Below are 19,396 nucleotides of genomic sequence, written 5' to 3' on the forward strand. Positions count from 1 at the left end.
TGAAGCTCCTACAAAATTAGATCCATTGTCACTGTATAAATTTGCACAATGACCGCGTCTGGCAACAAATCGTTTAAACGATTCTAAAAATCCTCTTGAGGTAAGGTCACTTACAACTTCAATATGTAAAGCCTTTGTGACCATACACACAAATAAACATATATAACCTTTATAGGCCTTATGGCCTCTACCTTTAGAGGTTCTCAACATGATTGGGCCTGCATAGTCAACACCGCTATTTAAAAAGACTCTAGCAGGTGTGACTCTAACCGCAGGCAGAGTTCCCATAAGCTGCGTTTTTAACTTGGCTTTATATCGCACACAAGTCACACACTTGCGCACACAATGCTTTACAAGGTTTTTAATTCCTACTATCCAGTATGCTGATCGGATAAAATTCAGCATCAACTGGACATCACCATGCAAAGTTTTCTTGTGAGCGTCATCCACAATTAAATCTGAAAAATGTGATCTGTGAGGCAATAGTATGGGTGTTTTAACAGTTTCGGGTTCTTGTGATTGAGATATTCGCCCATTTATTCTAAGTAGTCCCTTGTCGTCGATGAAAGGGTTCAAATGAAGCAGTTTCGAAGATTTGGATTTAATGTGACCGTAAGTTTGAATTTCTGTTATTTCTGCTTGATACTCATTTGCTTGTGTTAACCTAATGCAATTATTTAAAGCTTCATCTACCTCCCACTTATTTAAATATTTTATACTATGACCCTTTTCAATGATGCTATTTTTAGTAAAAAATCTCCTGCAATATGCTACCACCCGAATAAGTTTTTGCAGCGATGAATATTTGTCTAATATCGACACTTCAACTTTAGCTATATGAACTCTTGTCGATATCTCTTCGCGTGTGTCGTTGTCCTTTAGTTTTTTGTACAATACCTCTTTATTCCACAGAAACCTTGGACCGTATTTCCATAGCTCTAAATCAGCAAGCTCTGAAGGCTGGACTCCTCGCGAAGCACAATCGGCTGGATTGTCTTTTGATGGAACATGAGCCCACTGTGAGGGTTCCAAAGTGGAGTGAATTTCAGATATTCGATTGGCCACGAACGTCTTCCAATTGCTTGGATGTTTGTTTAACCATGCCAACACAACAGTCGAATCAGTCCAAGCTCGTACGTCGCTCCGAGGGATGTTCAGAACATTAGCAACCTCTAACAACAGTTTGGTCAGCAAAACCGCACCACATAGTTCCAAACGCGGTATGCTGATTTGTCTTACTGGTGCCACTCTGGTTTTGGCGCCAACTAGAACAACATGGACTTCTCCGTGTGCATCTATTACTCGGCTGTATACAACCGCGGAGTAAGCCACATTGGATGCGTCAGAAAAACCATGTAACTCAGTAACTGCATCATTTTCCTTTGTGAACATCCATCGTGAAATACGGAAGTCGGTAAGTTGCGTTAATTCTTCTCGGTAAGTATACCAATCTTCTAAAATACTTGTTGGTGGTTCCTCGTCCCATTCCGTCCCCGCTATCCACAATCGCTGTATGAATATTTTTGCCTTAATCACGCATGGAGCTATCCATCCAAGTGGGTCAAACAATCTAGCAACATCTGATATTATTTTTCTTTTTGTTACAGGTGCGGACAACGGAGGTAGTTTCACCGAGTATTGGAATTCGTCGCGACTTCTGTTCCAGGTGAGTCCTAAAATTTTTACTATATTATCCTGCTTTTGTTCTAATGTTTTGTTTTGTTTTATCTCTTCCCTTTTTTCTGTTGGATTTATAATTTTTAATAACTCATCTTCATTACTAGACCACTTCTGTAGAATGAATCCACCTTCCTTTAAAAGTGCATTCATCTCTGTATATAGTCTTATACCCTCTTCTATTGTTTGACAGCCAGTCATTAGATCATCCATATAAAATTCCTTTGCGACTCTTTCTGCTGCTATTGGGTAAGCTTCTTTATGATCTAAGGCAACTTGATTTAAAGCCTTAACTGCCAGGTATGGAGCTGAAGCTGTACCGAAGGTAACAGTAAGCAGTTTGTAATCTTGTATTTTATTTTCAGCGTCATTTCTCCAGACTATACGTTGAAAATCACAATCTTCTTCTGCGACCTTCACCATTCGGTACATCTTAACAATGTCAGCAATCAGACATACTGGATATTTCCTCCAACTTATAATCAAGTGCCGCAAGTCTGGTTGCAACCTAGGTCCAATCATTAGATTGTCATTTAACGAAACACCATTTTCGTTCTTGCAGGACGCATCGAAAACAACCCTGACCTTGGTTGTGGTCCTATCTTCCTTAACTATTGCATGATGCGGTAAATAGACTGAATCTTTATTAAGTTCTTGTTCCGGTACTTGCACCATGTGACCTAGCTGTAAGTATTCATTTATTACTTCAGTATATCTCTCCTTTAGTACTTTGTCTTTTATAAACCTTTTTTCTAATGACTTCAATCTTTTTATTGCAATTTCACGAGAATTTCCATTTTTCCAGGTTGCATCATCATCACGAAACGGCAACTTCACTATGTATCTACCATCTTCATCTCTATGGGTCGTGGCTGAAAAGATTTCTTCGCATCTTTTTTCTTCTTTTGTTAAAATTGGCATATTTAATAAAAAATCATTTTCCAACTCCCAAAATCGTTTTATTATTTCATTGTCATCGACTTGCGCATGAAAAACTGATATTTTGTTCTCTGTGCCTGCGGCACCCATCGAGCCAGATAATATCCATCCAAGTGCTGTGCACTGAGCAACAGGAGATCCTACAGGACCTTTTAGTACTCCGTCTTTTATGATCTGGCTGTAGACCTCAGCTCCCAATAAAATATCTATTTTGTTGGGAGAATCAAAACTTGGGTCCGCTAGACACAAACCTTTCAATTGTACCCAGTCGGGAACTTCCATTTTTCTCTCTGGGAGTACAGTTGTTATGTTTGTTAGAACAAAACATTTTACTTCCATTTTAAAGTTTGGATCCGTCAGTGACTGGATCTTTAGTGTTACTACTGCCTTGGACAAAATTGATCGTTGATCACCTCCAACTCCAGTAACAGTTAGGTTAGCTGATGTTTTCTTCAAGCCTAACCCTTGAACTATAGCTTCTGTTACAAATGAGGCTTGTGAACCTTGATCCAGTAGAGCTCTGGCTGATCTATACTGGCCGGTTTTTGATTCAACATTCACGATTGCCGTCGGTAATAATGCATGCTTACTCAATTTCCCTTTTGAGAAACAAGATACAACCGGTGTGTTTTCATTTGAGGAATGGCGACATCCCGTATTTGAACTCCCACTAGCCTTTTCTCCATCTTCTCCAATTGGTTGACCTGAACTACTTGTACCACTTGAACTACACACATTACCATTTGGAGTACCCTGTGCATGGAGCAAGGAATGATGTTTTCTCTTACAGATTTTACAGCTGGTGGCTTTTTGACAAAATCTCACCCCGTGATTGCTACCTAAACAGTTAAAGCACATTCTGTTATTAGTAACAAACTCGTGTCTCTTGTCATAGTCCAGGCTGGCAAACTTTTTACAATAGCATAGTTTATGCTCCTCGCTACAGTATTCACAACGCATTTTAACAACATTAGCTGCATGTAACACCTTAGTGTGGTTCACCTTATTACTGGTAGACACCTTTGAATTGAATGTGTTTGGTTTGTTTACATGTTTCGGTTCAATGAATTCCAATGCTCGATATCTATTGGTTAAAAACCTTTGGAATTCTTTGAACGTCGGCAACGAATCTGATGACACATCAGTTGCTACATGTAATTCCCACTGCTTTCGAGATTCGGCATCGAGTTTGAGTGAAAGTAGGTGGATTACAATTATATCCCACGTCGAAACATCGATACCTAAATTCTGCAACGCACTTAAACAATCGGATGACGTATCCATTAACTCTTTCAAGCAACTTGCTGACTCGTTAGTTAAGTTACGTTGACTGAGCAAACGTTTCAAAATGCAGTGTGAAAGATACTTTTTGTTACTGTAGCGATCTTCCAATTGTTTCCAACACTGTTCATAATTTGCGTCAGTGACAGGTGTGTACCGAATCAATTGCTCAGCTTCTCCGGTCAAGTAACCTTTCAGATATTGCAGCCGTTGAACGTTATCCAAATCTTTATTACTGTGGATCATAGATACGAACAAATCTCGAAAAGTAGGCCACTCTGTATATTTTCCTGAAAAAATTGGAATGCTGATTTTCGGTAACTTGACGAGAGAAGACTTGTTCCCACCTTCACTGTTAACATTAGATTGACCTGGTTGAACTTTGACTTTAAATATTTCTAAAATATCCTTCAATTCACACATATGACTCATATAATGATCTTCTGTTTGTTCATAAACATCATTTTTTATATACTCTTCATCCTTTAATAATTTGGAATCAACTTTTTGCAGCAGCTCTTTATGTCCCTGCCTAAAATCCTGCCACAACTGTTCCAACGACTGTAACCTGCCTTCCACATAACGTTCGGTTATACGTTCCCTACTTGTCTTTTTAAAATTAATTCTTGCCTTAGTTATGCGATTCGAAAAATCATTTTGAAAAGTTATTAACGACTCCATGTTTTGAACAAACAGTAAAATCCAAACAGACTATTTTGTTACAATATTAAATTAAAATAGCTTAATCAAACGAACAAGTCACATCACAACTTTAAATTAAAACGACAAAATGTAAACAATCTTCAGATTAAAACGAAATTTAAAGATACCTGTCAAACACTTAGAAAAATTGAAATGTTATTTTTTTTGAAAAATTACAAGTGTTTGAAATTATTGGGACTTAGGTGAAATCCGGCATGGATTCCCCGTACCTTCGTTTTTTCTCAAACTATTCTAAGTCCCAAATCTACTGCATCTAAATTTTACAAGTTAATTTTAATTCTATAATACACTAAGTCTAGAACTCCATAGAAATAAAGTTGAAAATGTTGAACTGTTTTGATGAACTTCCACTAATTTTAAAAGTTTTGAACTTCTTTATAATAAGGTTGAACTTCGCGTACCAAATATTATCAATGTACTTACAGTTTGCTCTTGACAACTCACTCAACACAATGCACCAAAAACTTCCACTTTGACCTGCTGTGACGTGCTCACTAGCGCCCTCTTCGCTGTTCTATTGGCAACACAACCTGGTTGTGATTCAGCTTGGCTACCACTTGATGGCACCACCGTCGCTGTTTGATGCCTCTCAATCGTTCCCTCTGGACAGCGATCCACTGACACTATGGGAACGATGCGAAGAGTAGCTCACACCCCACTGAACTACGAAACTAACACCACTTCAGCAATCCGATTCGATGGACCATGGACAAACTCCTACAGGCCAATGAAAGTCGGTACTGTGTTTGTACTTTATATAATTGAACTCTTCTCTCTATCTTTCTTTCTCTCTTTCTCATGCATACAAAAATTAACATCAAATAAATAAATTCTAAAGCGACCTAACGTTAGCATGTTTTAAACAAGTACAGCACCATCTACCGAGACATAAAAAAACTAAATTACTTCAAACTTAAATAGAATTTGGACAGATATAGCTTAGTTTTTAATATAGATTTTAATTAAGTTTGTAATATTTAGTATTATTTCTGCTTTATGATTTATTTTTTATCTTAATAAGTAAATAAGTACTATAAAAATTGCCATATGGCTATGATGTATGTACTTATCTCACAAGAAATACATATTAAATCAGAGTGTTTAGTGCGTTTGCCAAATCAATCTATTTATTTAAAAACTAATTTTTTTTATTTTTATGGTCACTATAAATAAGATATTGTTAGATTAGCTAATTAGATAATATATCGATAAAACGATTTTCTGTAAAATTCTGGGTTACCATACCACTGGGAATCCCTGGTCTACAGTATAGCAACATTGACAGTTCTGTGGTTGCCGAACTCACCGAATGTCACGTGTGTCTCCGCGCGATCCTCCTCCCGAGGGTCCTCCTCCCGGGGGTCCTCCTCCCGGCGGTCGACCTCTCGTGGGTCCTCCTCCCGGGGATCCTTGCGGCGATAGATGCGACATCTCCTGAATCTCCATCGCCTTTTCTTCCTCCTCTGCTGATGGGAAAACCATTGTAAATAGAGAAGAATCAAAGACTGGGTATTAAGTTAGTGACAAATAGTGAGCCTTTAGGAGGTCTTTAAAAATGGGAAGGGATACCACCTTACAGTTAACACTAAAACACTTCCACTCCAATCACAAGCACCAGCAATGCAGCCATTGTGGCACTCCATGTCTACATTTAATGTGGAATCGGCCTGGTAACGGCGCCTATTACCGTGGTACTTAAGGAAGTTTTCAAATGAGTCCCAAAAATTAAGGGTATCAAAGCTCCTTAACAAACGAGAATATTTTTTTTTATTTAAGAGCGTTTATTGAACTTTCAGTGTCTTAACTTTTTGGGCTCGTTTTAGTTATTAGTATTTGATAAAATAATTATTGAAATCAAAATACCCAAATCTTCTATTACCGTGGTAATGGACAGGCTGTGATTCCATTACCGCGAATTGAGCTTCTATTACCGAGGGTATAAAAAAACGGCAATTTTCGACCATCGGTAAAAGGAACCCGACACATGTTTTGGAACTTAATACCGAGGGATTAAAAAAGGGTAATGGCTTTGGTTCTGTATAATATATTGTACATCAAATATTTATTGAGAAAATTTGTAATAAAAAACTAAAGTATGATTCGAATAGTGTATCCAGCCCATTGTATTTTATTATGCTCATGCCACCAGTTATAGTTTGATGTATGCATGCTGAGTAAAAGTCACAACTTTATCAAAAAAATCTGCACTTATACAGTACCCTAAATGTGAATTATTTAAACAGAAAAATAAAATGTCACTCGGTAATAGGGACTTCTTTAAGAACCTATTACCGACCCAAAGACAATTAAATGGGTCGGTAATAGATTCCCAAACATTCTATTACCGAGGATTATGCGATCATACCATCGTTAATTGGCTTAATTTGGAGTATTGCAAAATCTAATTCCGACCTATAAAAATTATAGGATAGAGTTGTGTTTGAATTACAAATCAAATATACTTATTACATCCTTGGCATATAACCAAAATTACATAACTGGTAAGTAAATATAAAATTTCATCGCAATATTTAAACAACTTGGCAAAATAACGGTTTCTATAGAAACTACAAATTCAGTATTGAAGTTTTTGCTAAAAATTAAGAGTTTGTTAATACTTTTCATACCACGGAAATAGTTTTTTAAAAGCGTGAATAGATCAAGATTGGAATAACTGCAACAAATTATATAAACGATAATTTATACCAAAAATAAAGCTTGAAGAACCAAAACTACCACTTTAACTATTACCGTGATATACCACGGTATTACAATCAACAGTTAAAAATGGCGCCTATCGCCGCTGTATTTTATTTTCCATTTTAATCGTATTTCCGGGCCCAAAAATGTACAAAAAGTATTCAGAACTTGTACAAAAAACTATAAAAAGCCATTTCAAAACCATAACATTAGTTCAATTGCCATAAATATTTTGTAAAACACTAAATAAGATTCGAGTCTGCTTGTATGTGGTGTCACGCGTTAGTATGGCAAATCCTCTTCCGTCGGTGCCATTTCGGAAAATCACGAATTGCGAGATGTTTGATTCATTCACATACACTAGCGCTAATAGATACGTGAGTCGACTAAATAAGCTTTTATCTTGTAAAATATATTTTTTTAAGAAATCTATCGGATTGGTTATAAAATGCGTATTTTAAATTGCCGCGGTGATGGCCGTCGATTTCGATACCCCCGGTAATAGGCGCCGCTACCTTATATTAAAAAGTTCAAAACTGTCTAGGGGTAAAAAATATCCCTGAGGCAGTTTTGATGAGTGTAGGTAGTTATGCCGTCCAATTCATTATAGGTTTATAGAACAGTGCCTCCCGTTTATAGAACAGTGCCTCCCGTTTATAGAACAGTGCCTCCCGTTTATAGAACAGTGCATCCCGTTTATAGAACTTTGCATCCCGTTTATAGAACAGTGCCTCCCGTTTATAGAACAGTGCATCCCGTTTATAGAACAGTGCCTCCCGTTTATAGAACAGTGCCTCCCGTTTATAGAACAGTGCATCCCGTTTATAGAACAGTGCCTCCCGTTTATAGAACAGTGCCTCCCGTTTATAGAACAGTGCCTCCCGTTTATAGAACAGTGCCTCCCGTTTATAGAACAGTGCCTCCCGTTTATAGAACAGTGCATCCCGTTTATAGAACAGTGCCTCCCGTTTATAGAACAGTGCCTCCCGTTTAAAGAACAGTGCCTCCCGTTTATAGAACAGTGCCTCCCGTTTATAGAACAGTGCCTCCCGTTTAAAGAACAGTGCCTCCCGTTTATAGAACAGTGCCTCCCGTTTATAGAACAGTGCCTCCCGTTTATAGAACAGTGCCTCCCGTTTATAGAACAGTGCCTCCCGTTTAAAGAACAGTGCCTCCCGTTTATAGAACAGTGCATCCCGTTCTCCGTCGTGCGCTCCGAGCACAGCTCCCGCTTGACCGCCTCGAACGCGTCCTGCTGCCGCCGGCCCCACTGCCACTCGCACCCTGAACGTAGTAATTCGTGCAGGGGGCTCAATAAGCTTAAAGCGTTCGGTACGAAACTACGGTAATAATTTACTAATCCCAGAAACCTCCTCACCTCAGTTACATTTGTAGGTGTCGGCGCGTCTTTAATGGCTTCGACTTTTTTCGTGCATTTTTGCAGACCGTTTTTACTTATTACGTAACCTAAATAGGTTACATTAATGCTAAAGAAAACACATTTTTCTTTTTGCAACCTTAAACCTGCGTCGCTAAGTCTGGTTAAAACCTCACGCAAACGAGCTAAATGCAACTCGTCAGGCCCCGTGACGCACACGTCGTCCAAGCAACAGCTGACGCCCTCGATACCCAGCAACAGAGACTCCATAGCGCGCTGGAAAATAGCCGGTGCGTTAGCGAGTCCGTACACAAGTCGCGTATATTTGTATAGACCTTTCGTAGTGCTGATAGTCGTAAGAGCCTGCGAACTCTCAGACAAAACGAACTGATTATACGCATTGCTAAGATCCAGTTTTGAATAACTCTGCCCACCACCTAATTTAGCAAATACCTCATCTATGCGCGGCATAGGATACTTATCGATAACCATGTCCTTGTTTAATGTTACCGAAAAATCACCGGCTATTTTAATCTTTCCGTTTTCTTTTAAAACAGGTACAATCGGCGTTGCGTACTCCGAAAAATTAACAGGCACGAGTATGCCTAAGCTAACGAGCCTGTCGATTTCTTCCTCTACCCTATTTTTAAGGGCAAAAGGAACTGAACGTGGCTTGAAATACTTAGGTTTCGCGTTCTCTTTAATTGTAGTTGGACTTCGAACTTATTAAATGTACCCAATTCCTCTTTAAATAAGTTGCTGAAACGTGCCAATAACTTGGATACCTCACTCGACTTCTGCTCTGGTTCGACAAATTTACAAGCAACAGACAAACAGTTTATCTACAGCAATAGACAAGTTAAACTTGGCCATAAAATCACGTCCTAACAGTGGGGGTCCACCATTTTCTATTACGTAAATTTTAATTTCTTGTTGTTTATTCAGATATACAACTTTAGCTGAGAAAAACCCCAATGGCATGATTTTAAGGCCATTGTATAGACACATTTTCAGATCGCTTTTCAACAATGGCAGACTAGCAAAATGCTTTTTGTACAATTTGTCACATATAAAAGTAGTACCCGAACCTGAGTCGAGTTCCATATCCAGTTTCGTATGATTAACAGATACATTAAGTGATATTGGTTTATAATTAATTAACATACCTCAAGCTCAGAAGTTCGCAATCCTTACAATCAACGCACTCATTAACCTCTGGCGCCAACAATTCGGCTTCGACGTTATGCACAGGGCAGTCAGATTTCTTAGAAACGCATACTTTCTTAAGGTGTCCCTTTACACCACACACTTGACACCGGTAGGTTTTGTAGTGTCACTTGCTAGCGTCGTGGTTCTTCATACCGCACACCGAGCAGAGCCTCGGCCTGGCCTCGCGGTTGCCGGCGGCGGCGGCGGCGGCGCCCCAGCGCTCGCTGCCCGCCCGCTACATCGGCTCCTGCTTGACGGCCCCGTCCACTCCAGAGACGCGCGCCTGCTGCGCGCACTCCATCTGCTGCGCCAGCTGCATGGCCTTCGCGAGCGTGAGCGTGGCGGCGTCCTGTTCGAACAGTCGTTCGCGTTCCTTGCCGGCGCGCAGCCCCAGCACGAACTTGTCCGTCAGCAACAAGTCCAACGCGCTCCCGAACTCACAGTGAACGGCTAATCCCCTGATCCGAGCCGCCCACTATTCGACGCTCTCTCCTACGTCACGCCTCGCCTCGTATAACTTACATCTATCGGCAAACGTACATCTCTTCGGTGAAAAATGCTCGTTGAGTACTTTTAGCAGCTCGTCGTATCCGACGGCGGCAACGTCCCGCGGATGCACCAAGTTCTTCAATAGTCGGTATGTCTCGTCGGACAAATGCGTTAGTAACAGCGCACTCTTTGTCCCTGCTTCCTCAATCTTATTTAGAATAAGAAACTGCTGCAAACGACTGTGGAAAATCTCCCACTCTTGGGAATTATGATCGAAAGAATTGAGGCTCCCCAAATAAGACATGACTTTTTTTAAGTTTTTTAAAAACACATAAGACACACACACAACACACACATGCGGGTAAGACAAATCGTCGCCAATGAGAAGTATGCAGCTATGGAGCGAATGATACAACCGACTTACTTGGAAGCTAATTTATTACTCAATCAATATGGCCGAATGACAGTCGCGCGCGTTTGTTTCTGTGTTCGAAACAAATACACATCACTCTCTCACACATATAGGCTATCCTTGTCACACACCATCTCGAATGCTCTCAGTATAGCTGTCTCTTTCTAATCGTGCTATCTCTTTCACTCCTATTGAAAATTTCGCCATGTAGTGAAATGTACTTCAGAGGCCCATAAGGGGTCCTGTAAACGCCTGAAAACGGGTTTTCAGGTTATGGCGTCATCGGATAGAGGGTGGCCTGAAACGGACTGAAAACATGTTTCAGGCGCCTGAAAACAACGGCAACTTGGATGAAATTTTGATAAACTAATATGTGATAACATCCTCTGAAACGGCCTGAAACAGTATTCCAGCCTGCTGAAAACGCTTCCAAGGGGTCGAAAAACACGATCAAAGTTTACCATCTAACCCAACGCCACACGGCGGCCACGCCGTACAAAATACGCGTTCTGGAATCTACACAAACGTGACGACGTCTGTACACGCGTCAATGTGTGCGTAAGATACACAGGGCTGACTATCGCAAAACCCTAGTACTATAAGTGCGGCCGACATACATCGCGTTGCGCACCCGACTGCTTTCCTGCGGTTTTCCTGCAATCTGCGCGTGAGGGGTAGGGTAACTCGAACCGGTGCGGGGCGGAGCGTGGCCATACTGTACGTTAGTACTATTATAATATTCTGTGCCACCGCCGTAACAATATATTAAATCAAAAGTAAACAGGCATTCAAGTTCTTTAGCTTGTGATAAAATCAAAATTATTTGACAAATGTCCTGGGCTAACTACCAACTAATTATGCACCTATTATTACATTATTTTATCATTATACATACCTACATTATATAGACATTTAATTGCAAGATATACCTATATAAAAATTTAAACATATCTTTAAATTCACGATTGTAAGTCAAGAACAGCCCGATTAGATTCGATATTTACTAACTGATTGTTGTATTTTATCAAATATATTTCACGAGAGCTTAAATAATATACATATCTCTCAATTTGATTCCGACGCTTACAATGTCTGTCATATAAAACCATACAATAATCTAACGGAAATATTAGATTATGCTAAAAAACTTACTTGTCATGAAATTCACATCGAATCCATCCATTGTTTATTCACAACAATATCTTAAACATTTCACTGTTCACAGAGCGTTAACAACCGGCGCCGGCGGCGATCCGCGAACTAACAAACCAATATCCTGTAGGGCTACTACGAAATTCGGAAATGCAAGTTCATATCACACACATACATGCACACACACACACACACTCACTAAACATGCGAGCACACATATTTATTTGAATTTGTATCTATGGCTTATATTTAATGCGTAACCACAACATTTTTTATCATCATGAACATTTGTATCCTTTTGGTCTACTGGTACAACTTTGGTCTACTTGTAGTAATATTAAAAACGATAAAATTGTGTACAAAATATATAATATTAATTATGATTTTCTTATCTGCCTACTTTTGTCAACCGCACTCGCAGAGGGCCAAGATACAGGCTTAGCCTTGTTTGGCCTCTGACGGATTACTAAGTTGTATATACTGTTATCTCTTTTGGTGAAATAAATTATTTTGTATTTTTGTATTTGTATTTTGTATATCATACTGTCCCGCTAAAGCGCTAAAGCTTATATTATTTTATACGAGAGTGAGAAGGTCGGTACGATACGAACTTCGATTTTCGAATTTTGTAGTAGCCCTACTGAGTTAAATGCGTGTGCGCCGTTGTTTACTCTACGTCATCTATACTATCAAAGAAAACGCCAACCAGCCGAAACACGTCGTTTTGACGCTGCAATAAGACTGGTTTTACGTTTCAATGGCTATCACTGGGTGTGGTTATTATTTTAACCAGCAGGGCTACTACGAAACTCGAAACTCGATGTTCGTATCGTACCGTCCCATTCGCTCTCGTATCAAATAGTATATATATGTGTCAGAGGGACCGCACGACACGAACTTCGAGTTTCAAGTTTCGTAGTAGCCCTGCAGGGATCGGACGGAAGCGTCATTATTCGCAATAATGTGGACATGACTCCAAAATATATTAAATAATTAATTTATTTCCTGAGATTTAATTTTGACTCCTAGTAAATAAATAACACAATGATTCTTATAATGTAGGTACATTTATTAAAGAACATAAACTGTTTATTTATTTTTCATATTTTCTGTGATATTCCAACGACAACAACTGCTACTGTTATTAACATTTTATTAAGGTAAAAAAAATATGGAAATGGATTAGAACCGAATGGTTTTTAAACACTCTTGTTTACCACAAGATAAATCTCTCTCCAGGCGAATGTTATACTTTAAAAGCATATGTAAATTGTTATATCCCGGCATCCAAATGAAATTTCAAGATATTATATTAATTAATTTTGGAGTTATGTCCACGATATTGCGAACGATCTCTGAATAATCAGCAGACAGACGTTCCACCGGGACGTGTGTTGACTATAATATATGTATACAATTAGTCATAATTTTTATAGACCTCACGCAGATTAACACGTTCGCGGATGGACATGTTACAGCATTCGAATTTCAAGTACGTTTTGTAACAAAAAATCTATAAGTAGCAGTCTTTTTTGAGATTCTTTATTGCGCAGGAATGCTAATGAATACGCTTCAGTAATAAATACTTGTAGCCCTGTTTTCACAGTCACATTCTGTACAATCGTGCGGTCCTCTCTTTGCCCTGTCCTGTGACACGGGGTGTGCCGCAGGGTTCGATACTGAGTTCTCTGCTGTTTATATTGTACAGTTCTGATATTGTCAACAGTATGACGGCAATATTCTCGGTAGTCAGAGCATCAATAGTTTTTTTGTTACTTTTACGGTCATCCCGTAAAACCTATATCGAAAATACAAACTGAAATATAGATGCACAGAAAAACCAGAAAAATAAGACCAGCGCTGGGAATCGAACCCAGGTCCTCGGCATTTCGTGTTGTGTGCTATACCGCTACACCACCGCTGGACAACGATACAGACACGAATTTCTCCTATGCACCTCATATCATATCTCAGCTTGTGTTGTTTCTTATTTAGCCACTTAAGCAGCGACACTAGCGACATCTATGCCGTAGCCCTCATCGAGAAACTTTTTGGCACTCCCATCGGAACTAACCGCTCACCCGGACAAGAGATCCTGAGAGGCGGGTCTATTTTTCTGGTTTTTCTGTGCATCTATATTTCAGTTTGTATTTTCGATATAGAAAAGAACATGAAATTTATTGAAGGCTTCATTTATGTCTGACGCCTCAAATGTTTCAGATAAACTCAATTTTTTCAAACAATCTTGAAATTTGCGCATGTTACTCAAGCTATAGTAATATGGGTGGTAAAATCGTGAGTTGGTAAATGAAACAGTTGGGAATCATGAGTTGGGAAAAGGCAGAGAACCCAATCTGCCTCCTCCAAGGCACAGCGTTCTGTGTCTCATTCACTGCGCCGTTTCGTGTGATTAATTATAATGTTGTTCGCGAATTAATAACGGCCGGGATTGGGTGGCCGTTAGGGGATGCACACACCAACATAGCAATCAGTCGACGGGAGAAATCTATGACCCGGGATCGCATATTCTAACAAAAAATAGTACTGAAAAGCTTAATATTCTGTCGCTAAGCTTTTTTTTAATAGCTTTCCAACAATACCCCGCACTGGATTAAGACGTGAATTCTCGGTTTTTTTTTGTTTGTTTTTTTTTTCTTTAATTTTATATTGTCATTTATGTATATTTCGTTTGTAATTATTTATTTTATTTTGTAAAAATAACTTTCTGCGAAGTTGCGGTTGCGAGAGTTGCTTTCTGCAGCAATGATGGTCTTTCCGAAAGCGCTGGAAGTTTAAAAAACTGACATGTAAAAAAAACCGGGCAAGTGCGAGTTGGACTCGCGCACCGAGGGTTCCGTACACATTTATAGGTATATAAATAAACGGGAATCGTGTCTTGAAGATATTTCTCGCTCTTTCCGAGTGATTTAAAACATCCAGTGTATGCAGAGCCCTACTCTTAAGCAAAATGTACGTAGTGTGGGGTCAGATTATATTGGTCATTGATATTTACAGACGTAAAAAAATCAAGATTTTCAGACTTTTCTAGTTGGTTTTCACGTTCGCGTGACCACCGTCCATATCCGACAAATAGGGTACTATACGTTGTGACACAGTCTAATCACGTCAGACTTTATAAAAATGTTAAAGGAACTACGTGGTTGGACGTTTTGTGTTCATAAGTAGGTACTTTTCGAAATCCTCGTTGCTTCTATAACTGGGTCTTAAACCTCATTAAAATATTTACAATTTTTAAATATTTGAAACATTCAGCTTCTTTTTAAAAAAATATATAGGTACATTATAATTATAAACAACTTCCTGTTATTGGCTATTTATAGAAATGCCCCATTTAAGTTGACTCCCTATAGAAATATTTTTTCTAAAAATAAACTAAATTAATAAGTAAGTGGTGGTTGTAACTGCTCTATATAAATCAATGAAAACACAACTAGCTGGACGTCTGGAATAGCACATAGGCTACTTTTTATTCCGATATTCCTACGGGATAGGGATAAAATCTTGAAATTTCAACCGCTGGGTTTAGAGTCGTAAAACTTTAGACAGTTGTTCCTAACACAACCTCAATGGCGATCACGATATACATTTTGGATTTCCCAGGGGATTTAATAAAATCCCGGAATTTCAATTGTAACTACCAGATCGAATAGTTTACGCGTGCGAAGCCGCGGGTAAACTCTAGTGAAAACTAAAGAGATAAGTTGTACCAGTGTCTCTTGCATTGAAGCCATTATTGACTTAGTAATAACAAGTGAGTGGGATGACTGATAGGTATAATAACATATAGATAGGGTGACACTTTTAGATTTTAATTATTTTTATCATTTGAAAGTTAACAATTACCTAGTGACTGTTGTGTTGAAACTTATGTCACATTTAGACACGTCAAATTTCATGTATGTACATTATATGACTGCCTGTCTATCTTTGTTTGCCATCGTAGCTCTCAAACGGATTGACCTGGTTCGATTCCCGTTATATGCGAAAGCCGACGGCCTGGTCCTTATGGACTTTATGGTCCTTATGGAATCTGTTCTTATGAACAGATTTCGCTATCTCTCATAGTTTCTGACTTCTCCCTACTGACCCATTGGACGTAGTTATGCAAACAGGAACCAACCCACACCTCCCCCCAAAGTTTAAATAAGTATGCAGCAAGTTTATAAAATGCACCTTCTATCAACTAGATAGTGCATTTTATTAACGTGTTGCATACTTATTTCAATTTGGGGGGGGGGGGGTGTAGGTTGGTTCCTGTTTGCATAACGTGGTCAATCAACTTTTTCTTGTTTGTTATTCTGTCCCGTTGTCCAAGAGTCAAGAATGACAGTTTTCTTAAAAAACTGCTTTGATAGGTATATGCGTCTAATATGCTTAGGAGATAACTAGTCTATAAAATAATGAGAATTTATAGTCGATGAATTTTAACCACAGAACAAAACATTAGAAGCCCGTGGTTTTAAAGAGTTGTCCAGGGGACGTAACCATAGCAACGAGGTACAAGAAAAAGTTGATCTACCCAACTACGTCCCATTTGGATTAATAAAAATTGTTTCAGCTGTTTAAAGCTATTGAACTTACAATGGTCAGGTTATACTAATATATTTTATCCGGTTTTTAGGCTCTCATCGTCATCATCTCATCATCAATTATTTTATTTCTTTCTTTCTTTCATTGCACGACACACTTTATAGGTAGAACCGATTTTTTTTTATAATTTTGTTAAAATATATACTTAAATTTACAATCCGCTCGCATGTACCCAGCTTTAACCCAACAGTCATCAGTCTACGGTAAATTGGAAAATCGTTACAGTTTCCGAATCGCTTGGGGCGACATGGTCCTACTTTCAAAGGTAATTTTATATCACAAGCAACTTTGTCATAGGAGGGGGAATTCATAAATTGTTTACAAAACATTTATTACTGACAACCCTTTGGCGGAAAAATGGTTATTGTTTTGTTTTATTATCAATTTATTACTGCGTTTGTTCTCTGAGATTACTTTGTAGTTTTATTGAAGGATTAATTATTGCTTATTGCAAAGATAATATTAGCATATAATAGTTAACTATTACGTACTACTTTAACTTGTTCGGCTTCATTTCTTTCAGCTATCCGCGGGAATTAATACAATTGCTTTTTAAAGTCTCGTTTATTTTTAATCAAAATTCATCAAAATTGGGTTAGTTGTCTAAGCGTGAAAAAGTGAAACAGACACTGTAAGAGTGTTTGTATTATTTATATGTGGTGCACAATAAAGAGAAATTGAATTGCATTGCACGGTCAGTTATTTTTGTTTTTTTTTAATAGGTAATACCTAGTAGGTACCTATGGACTTAAAAAACCGGCCAAGAGCGTGTCGGACACGCCCAAGATAGAGTTCCTAGCCATTACGAAAAAATCAAGTAATATTATGTGCGTTATATAACAAAATTAAACACTTACTACAGTCTTAAAATCCATTACCAGAAAAAGAGCGTATCTTCACGGCACTTACGTCCTTTTCTTGAGAAGCGCAGTTTTTCGGCCATAACTCAAAAACTGTATATCCGATCATGTTGAAACCAATTTTCGTTGAAAGTATTTTTCCATATTTTTTGGACAAACGGTTTACAAGATAGAGGGACGCAAGTTTTTGCTACTTTGGGAGCGATTATTTCCGGAAATCTTCACTTAATCAAAAAAGTTTTTGGTAAACCTTACTATCTTTTCAAAAGAGCTGTCGAACTGTCGTGTGTACTGTGTGTGTCGAGCTGATGATGCGAGTTAAAAAAAAATTTTTTTTTTTCAATTTCTGTTACGTGTATGGAGTAACCCCCCCTATAAATATTTATTTTTGTGATTTAACTACAAAACTTAATAGCGGCTTTGACAAGACATCGGTCTGTACTCCAAATTTCATTGATATACATCTTGTAGTTTTCGAGTAAAATGCCTGTGACATACGGACGGACGGACAGACAGACAGACGGACTTGACGAAACTATAGTTCCGTTTTTGCCATTTTGGTTCCGGAACCCTAAAAACAGGCATCTCTCTCACTCATCTCTTACTCTTTAGGTAATTTATCCTTTACAGAATCCCAAGAAAAAACGGAAAAATTAAAAATTAGGTTCCCGACGTCAATATGTAACTGATGACGTAAATTCAATTTTCACTGAATAATTCAAGATGAGATGGAAAAAGAGATAAGTGTACTATAACATGTGACATCACACACAGGTAGATGGATGGATGGATGGATGGATGGATGGATGGATCGATGGAAGAACGGACGGTCGGACGGATGGACGGACGGATGGACGGATGTACGGACGGACGGACGGACGGATGGATGGATGGATATTTTTCCTTCCGGCCTCGTCTACGACTCGGCCGTCTACCCCGAAGTCGTTCATCAATCCCTTACTTCATGGCCTCTGCAGTAATGTAGTATTCATGGTTTTTTGTAGTCGGTTAAATTTTTTGTTATAAATTTTTTTACTTAGCTGTTGTTCGATAGCTGTAAAATACAAAATATAAAATCGCTTTAAATTAAAAATAGCAATGGCGATGTAACAGCCAGAAACAGATTCCAAATGTCAAAAAAAAAACAAACAGATTCAAATTCATGGTCGCACTGGCACATTTAGTATCACACAATTCAAATGAAAAAAACAAACGCTCGAAATTCAAAATCGGGCATAGACGCGTTTAATTGTTTTTCGGCGCGTGTCGAGCCACAATGGATGACAAATTGCCGGCGACAAAGGAGAGGTTTATTGGCGACGTTATGAGGGTACCCGCGTGCCTGAGGCACAGGGAATGCGCAGAGTCGCCCTCGTTTAATGTTATTCTTATACTGTTCTTATAAAAACTAACTGAAATATCCACTGCTGGATTAATAAGTACTATCTAAATTATAAAAAGGAATCAGTAAAGCAGCGTTTCCACCAGAGATGTGCGTGGAATATGTTTTCATTAACCAAAAGAACGCTTCATTTACCTCGCCTTGCTCCGCTCAACTGTTTCCACCAGAGCTGTGCTGTGCGAGGATGTGTAAATAAAGCGTTTCCATTGGTTAATGAAAACAACTTTCCTCACAACATATCCTCACACATTATTGGTAAAAACTCTGCTCAAGAGAAGTCTCTTCGTTCCTTCTCCATACAAACGTAGTCCCGGTCTCATTTGGAAAACTAGGCGACATAAATAGATGACATTTTATAAGTATGGACGAGACGTAATTATCTATGCCTGTGGTTTTTCAGATTTTCATATAAATGTGTAATATCAAAATTACTGGAGCTCAAAAAGTCGACAAAAAAAGATGTCAACTTTGCATGAGAATTACAGACTAATAAAAGGCATTTTTACAAAAATCGAAAAAACCAACAGGCATAGAAAATATAATGAATGTTTGATTGTAAATAT

At 38.6% G+C, this 19,396-nt stretch overlaps 1 protein-coding gene, 1 long non-coding RNA gene and 1 pseudogene across 3 annotated transcripts in view; 1 reads left to right on the forward strand and 2 right to left on the reverse strand.

Annotated features, from left to right (window-relative positions):
* The window catches only part of LOC141442823 (uncharacterized), a 28,131-nt gene extending 15,784 nt beyond the window's left edge, over nucleotides 1-12,347 (reverse strand). The window contains exons 1-2 of one of the 2 annotated variants that reach the window (XM_074107940.1): nucleotides 11,961-12,347; nucleotides 5,927-6,083 (exon numbers count right to left, since the gene is read on the reverse strand). In XM_074107940.1, the coding sequence (XP_073964041.1) occupies nucleotides 5,927-6,083; nucleotides 11,961-11,991 (188 nt within the window). In that variant the 5' untranslated portion in view covers nucleotides 11,992-12,347. Of the gene's footprint in view, nucleotides 1-5,926; nucleotides 6,087-11,960 lie in introns of both variants that reach the window. The other variant, XM_074107939.1, reaches the window with a different exon arrangement.
* Nucleotides 1,249-2,674, forward strand: LOC141442868 (uncharacterized). Its single transcript, XR_012452976.1, has 3 exons — nucleotides 1,249-1,666; nucleotides 2,240-2,363; nucleotides 2,483-2,674. It is a non-coding gene; the product is annotated as an uncharacterized lncRNA (long non-coding RNA).
* On the reverse strand, nucleotides 9,852-10,700 carry LOC141443052 (uncharacterized; annotated as a pseudogene).
* Nucleotides 12,348-19,396: the final 7,049 nt, after the last annotated feature.

Source organism: Choristoneura fumiferana, chromosome 26 (assembly GCF_025370935.1).
Source record: "Choristoneura fumiferana chromosome 26, NRCan_CFum_1, whole genome shotgun sequence".
Lineage (NCBI taxonomy): Eukaryota > Metazoa > Arthropoda > Insecta > Lepidoptera > Tortricidae > Choristoneura > Choristoneura fumiferana.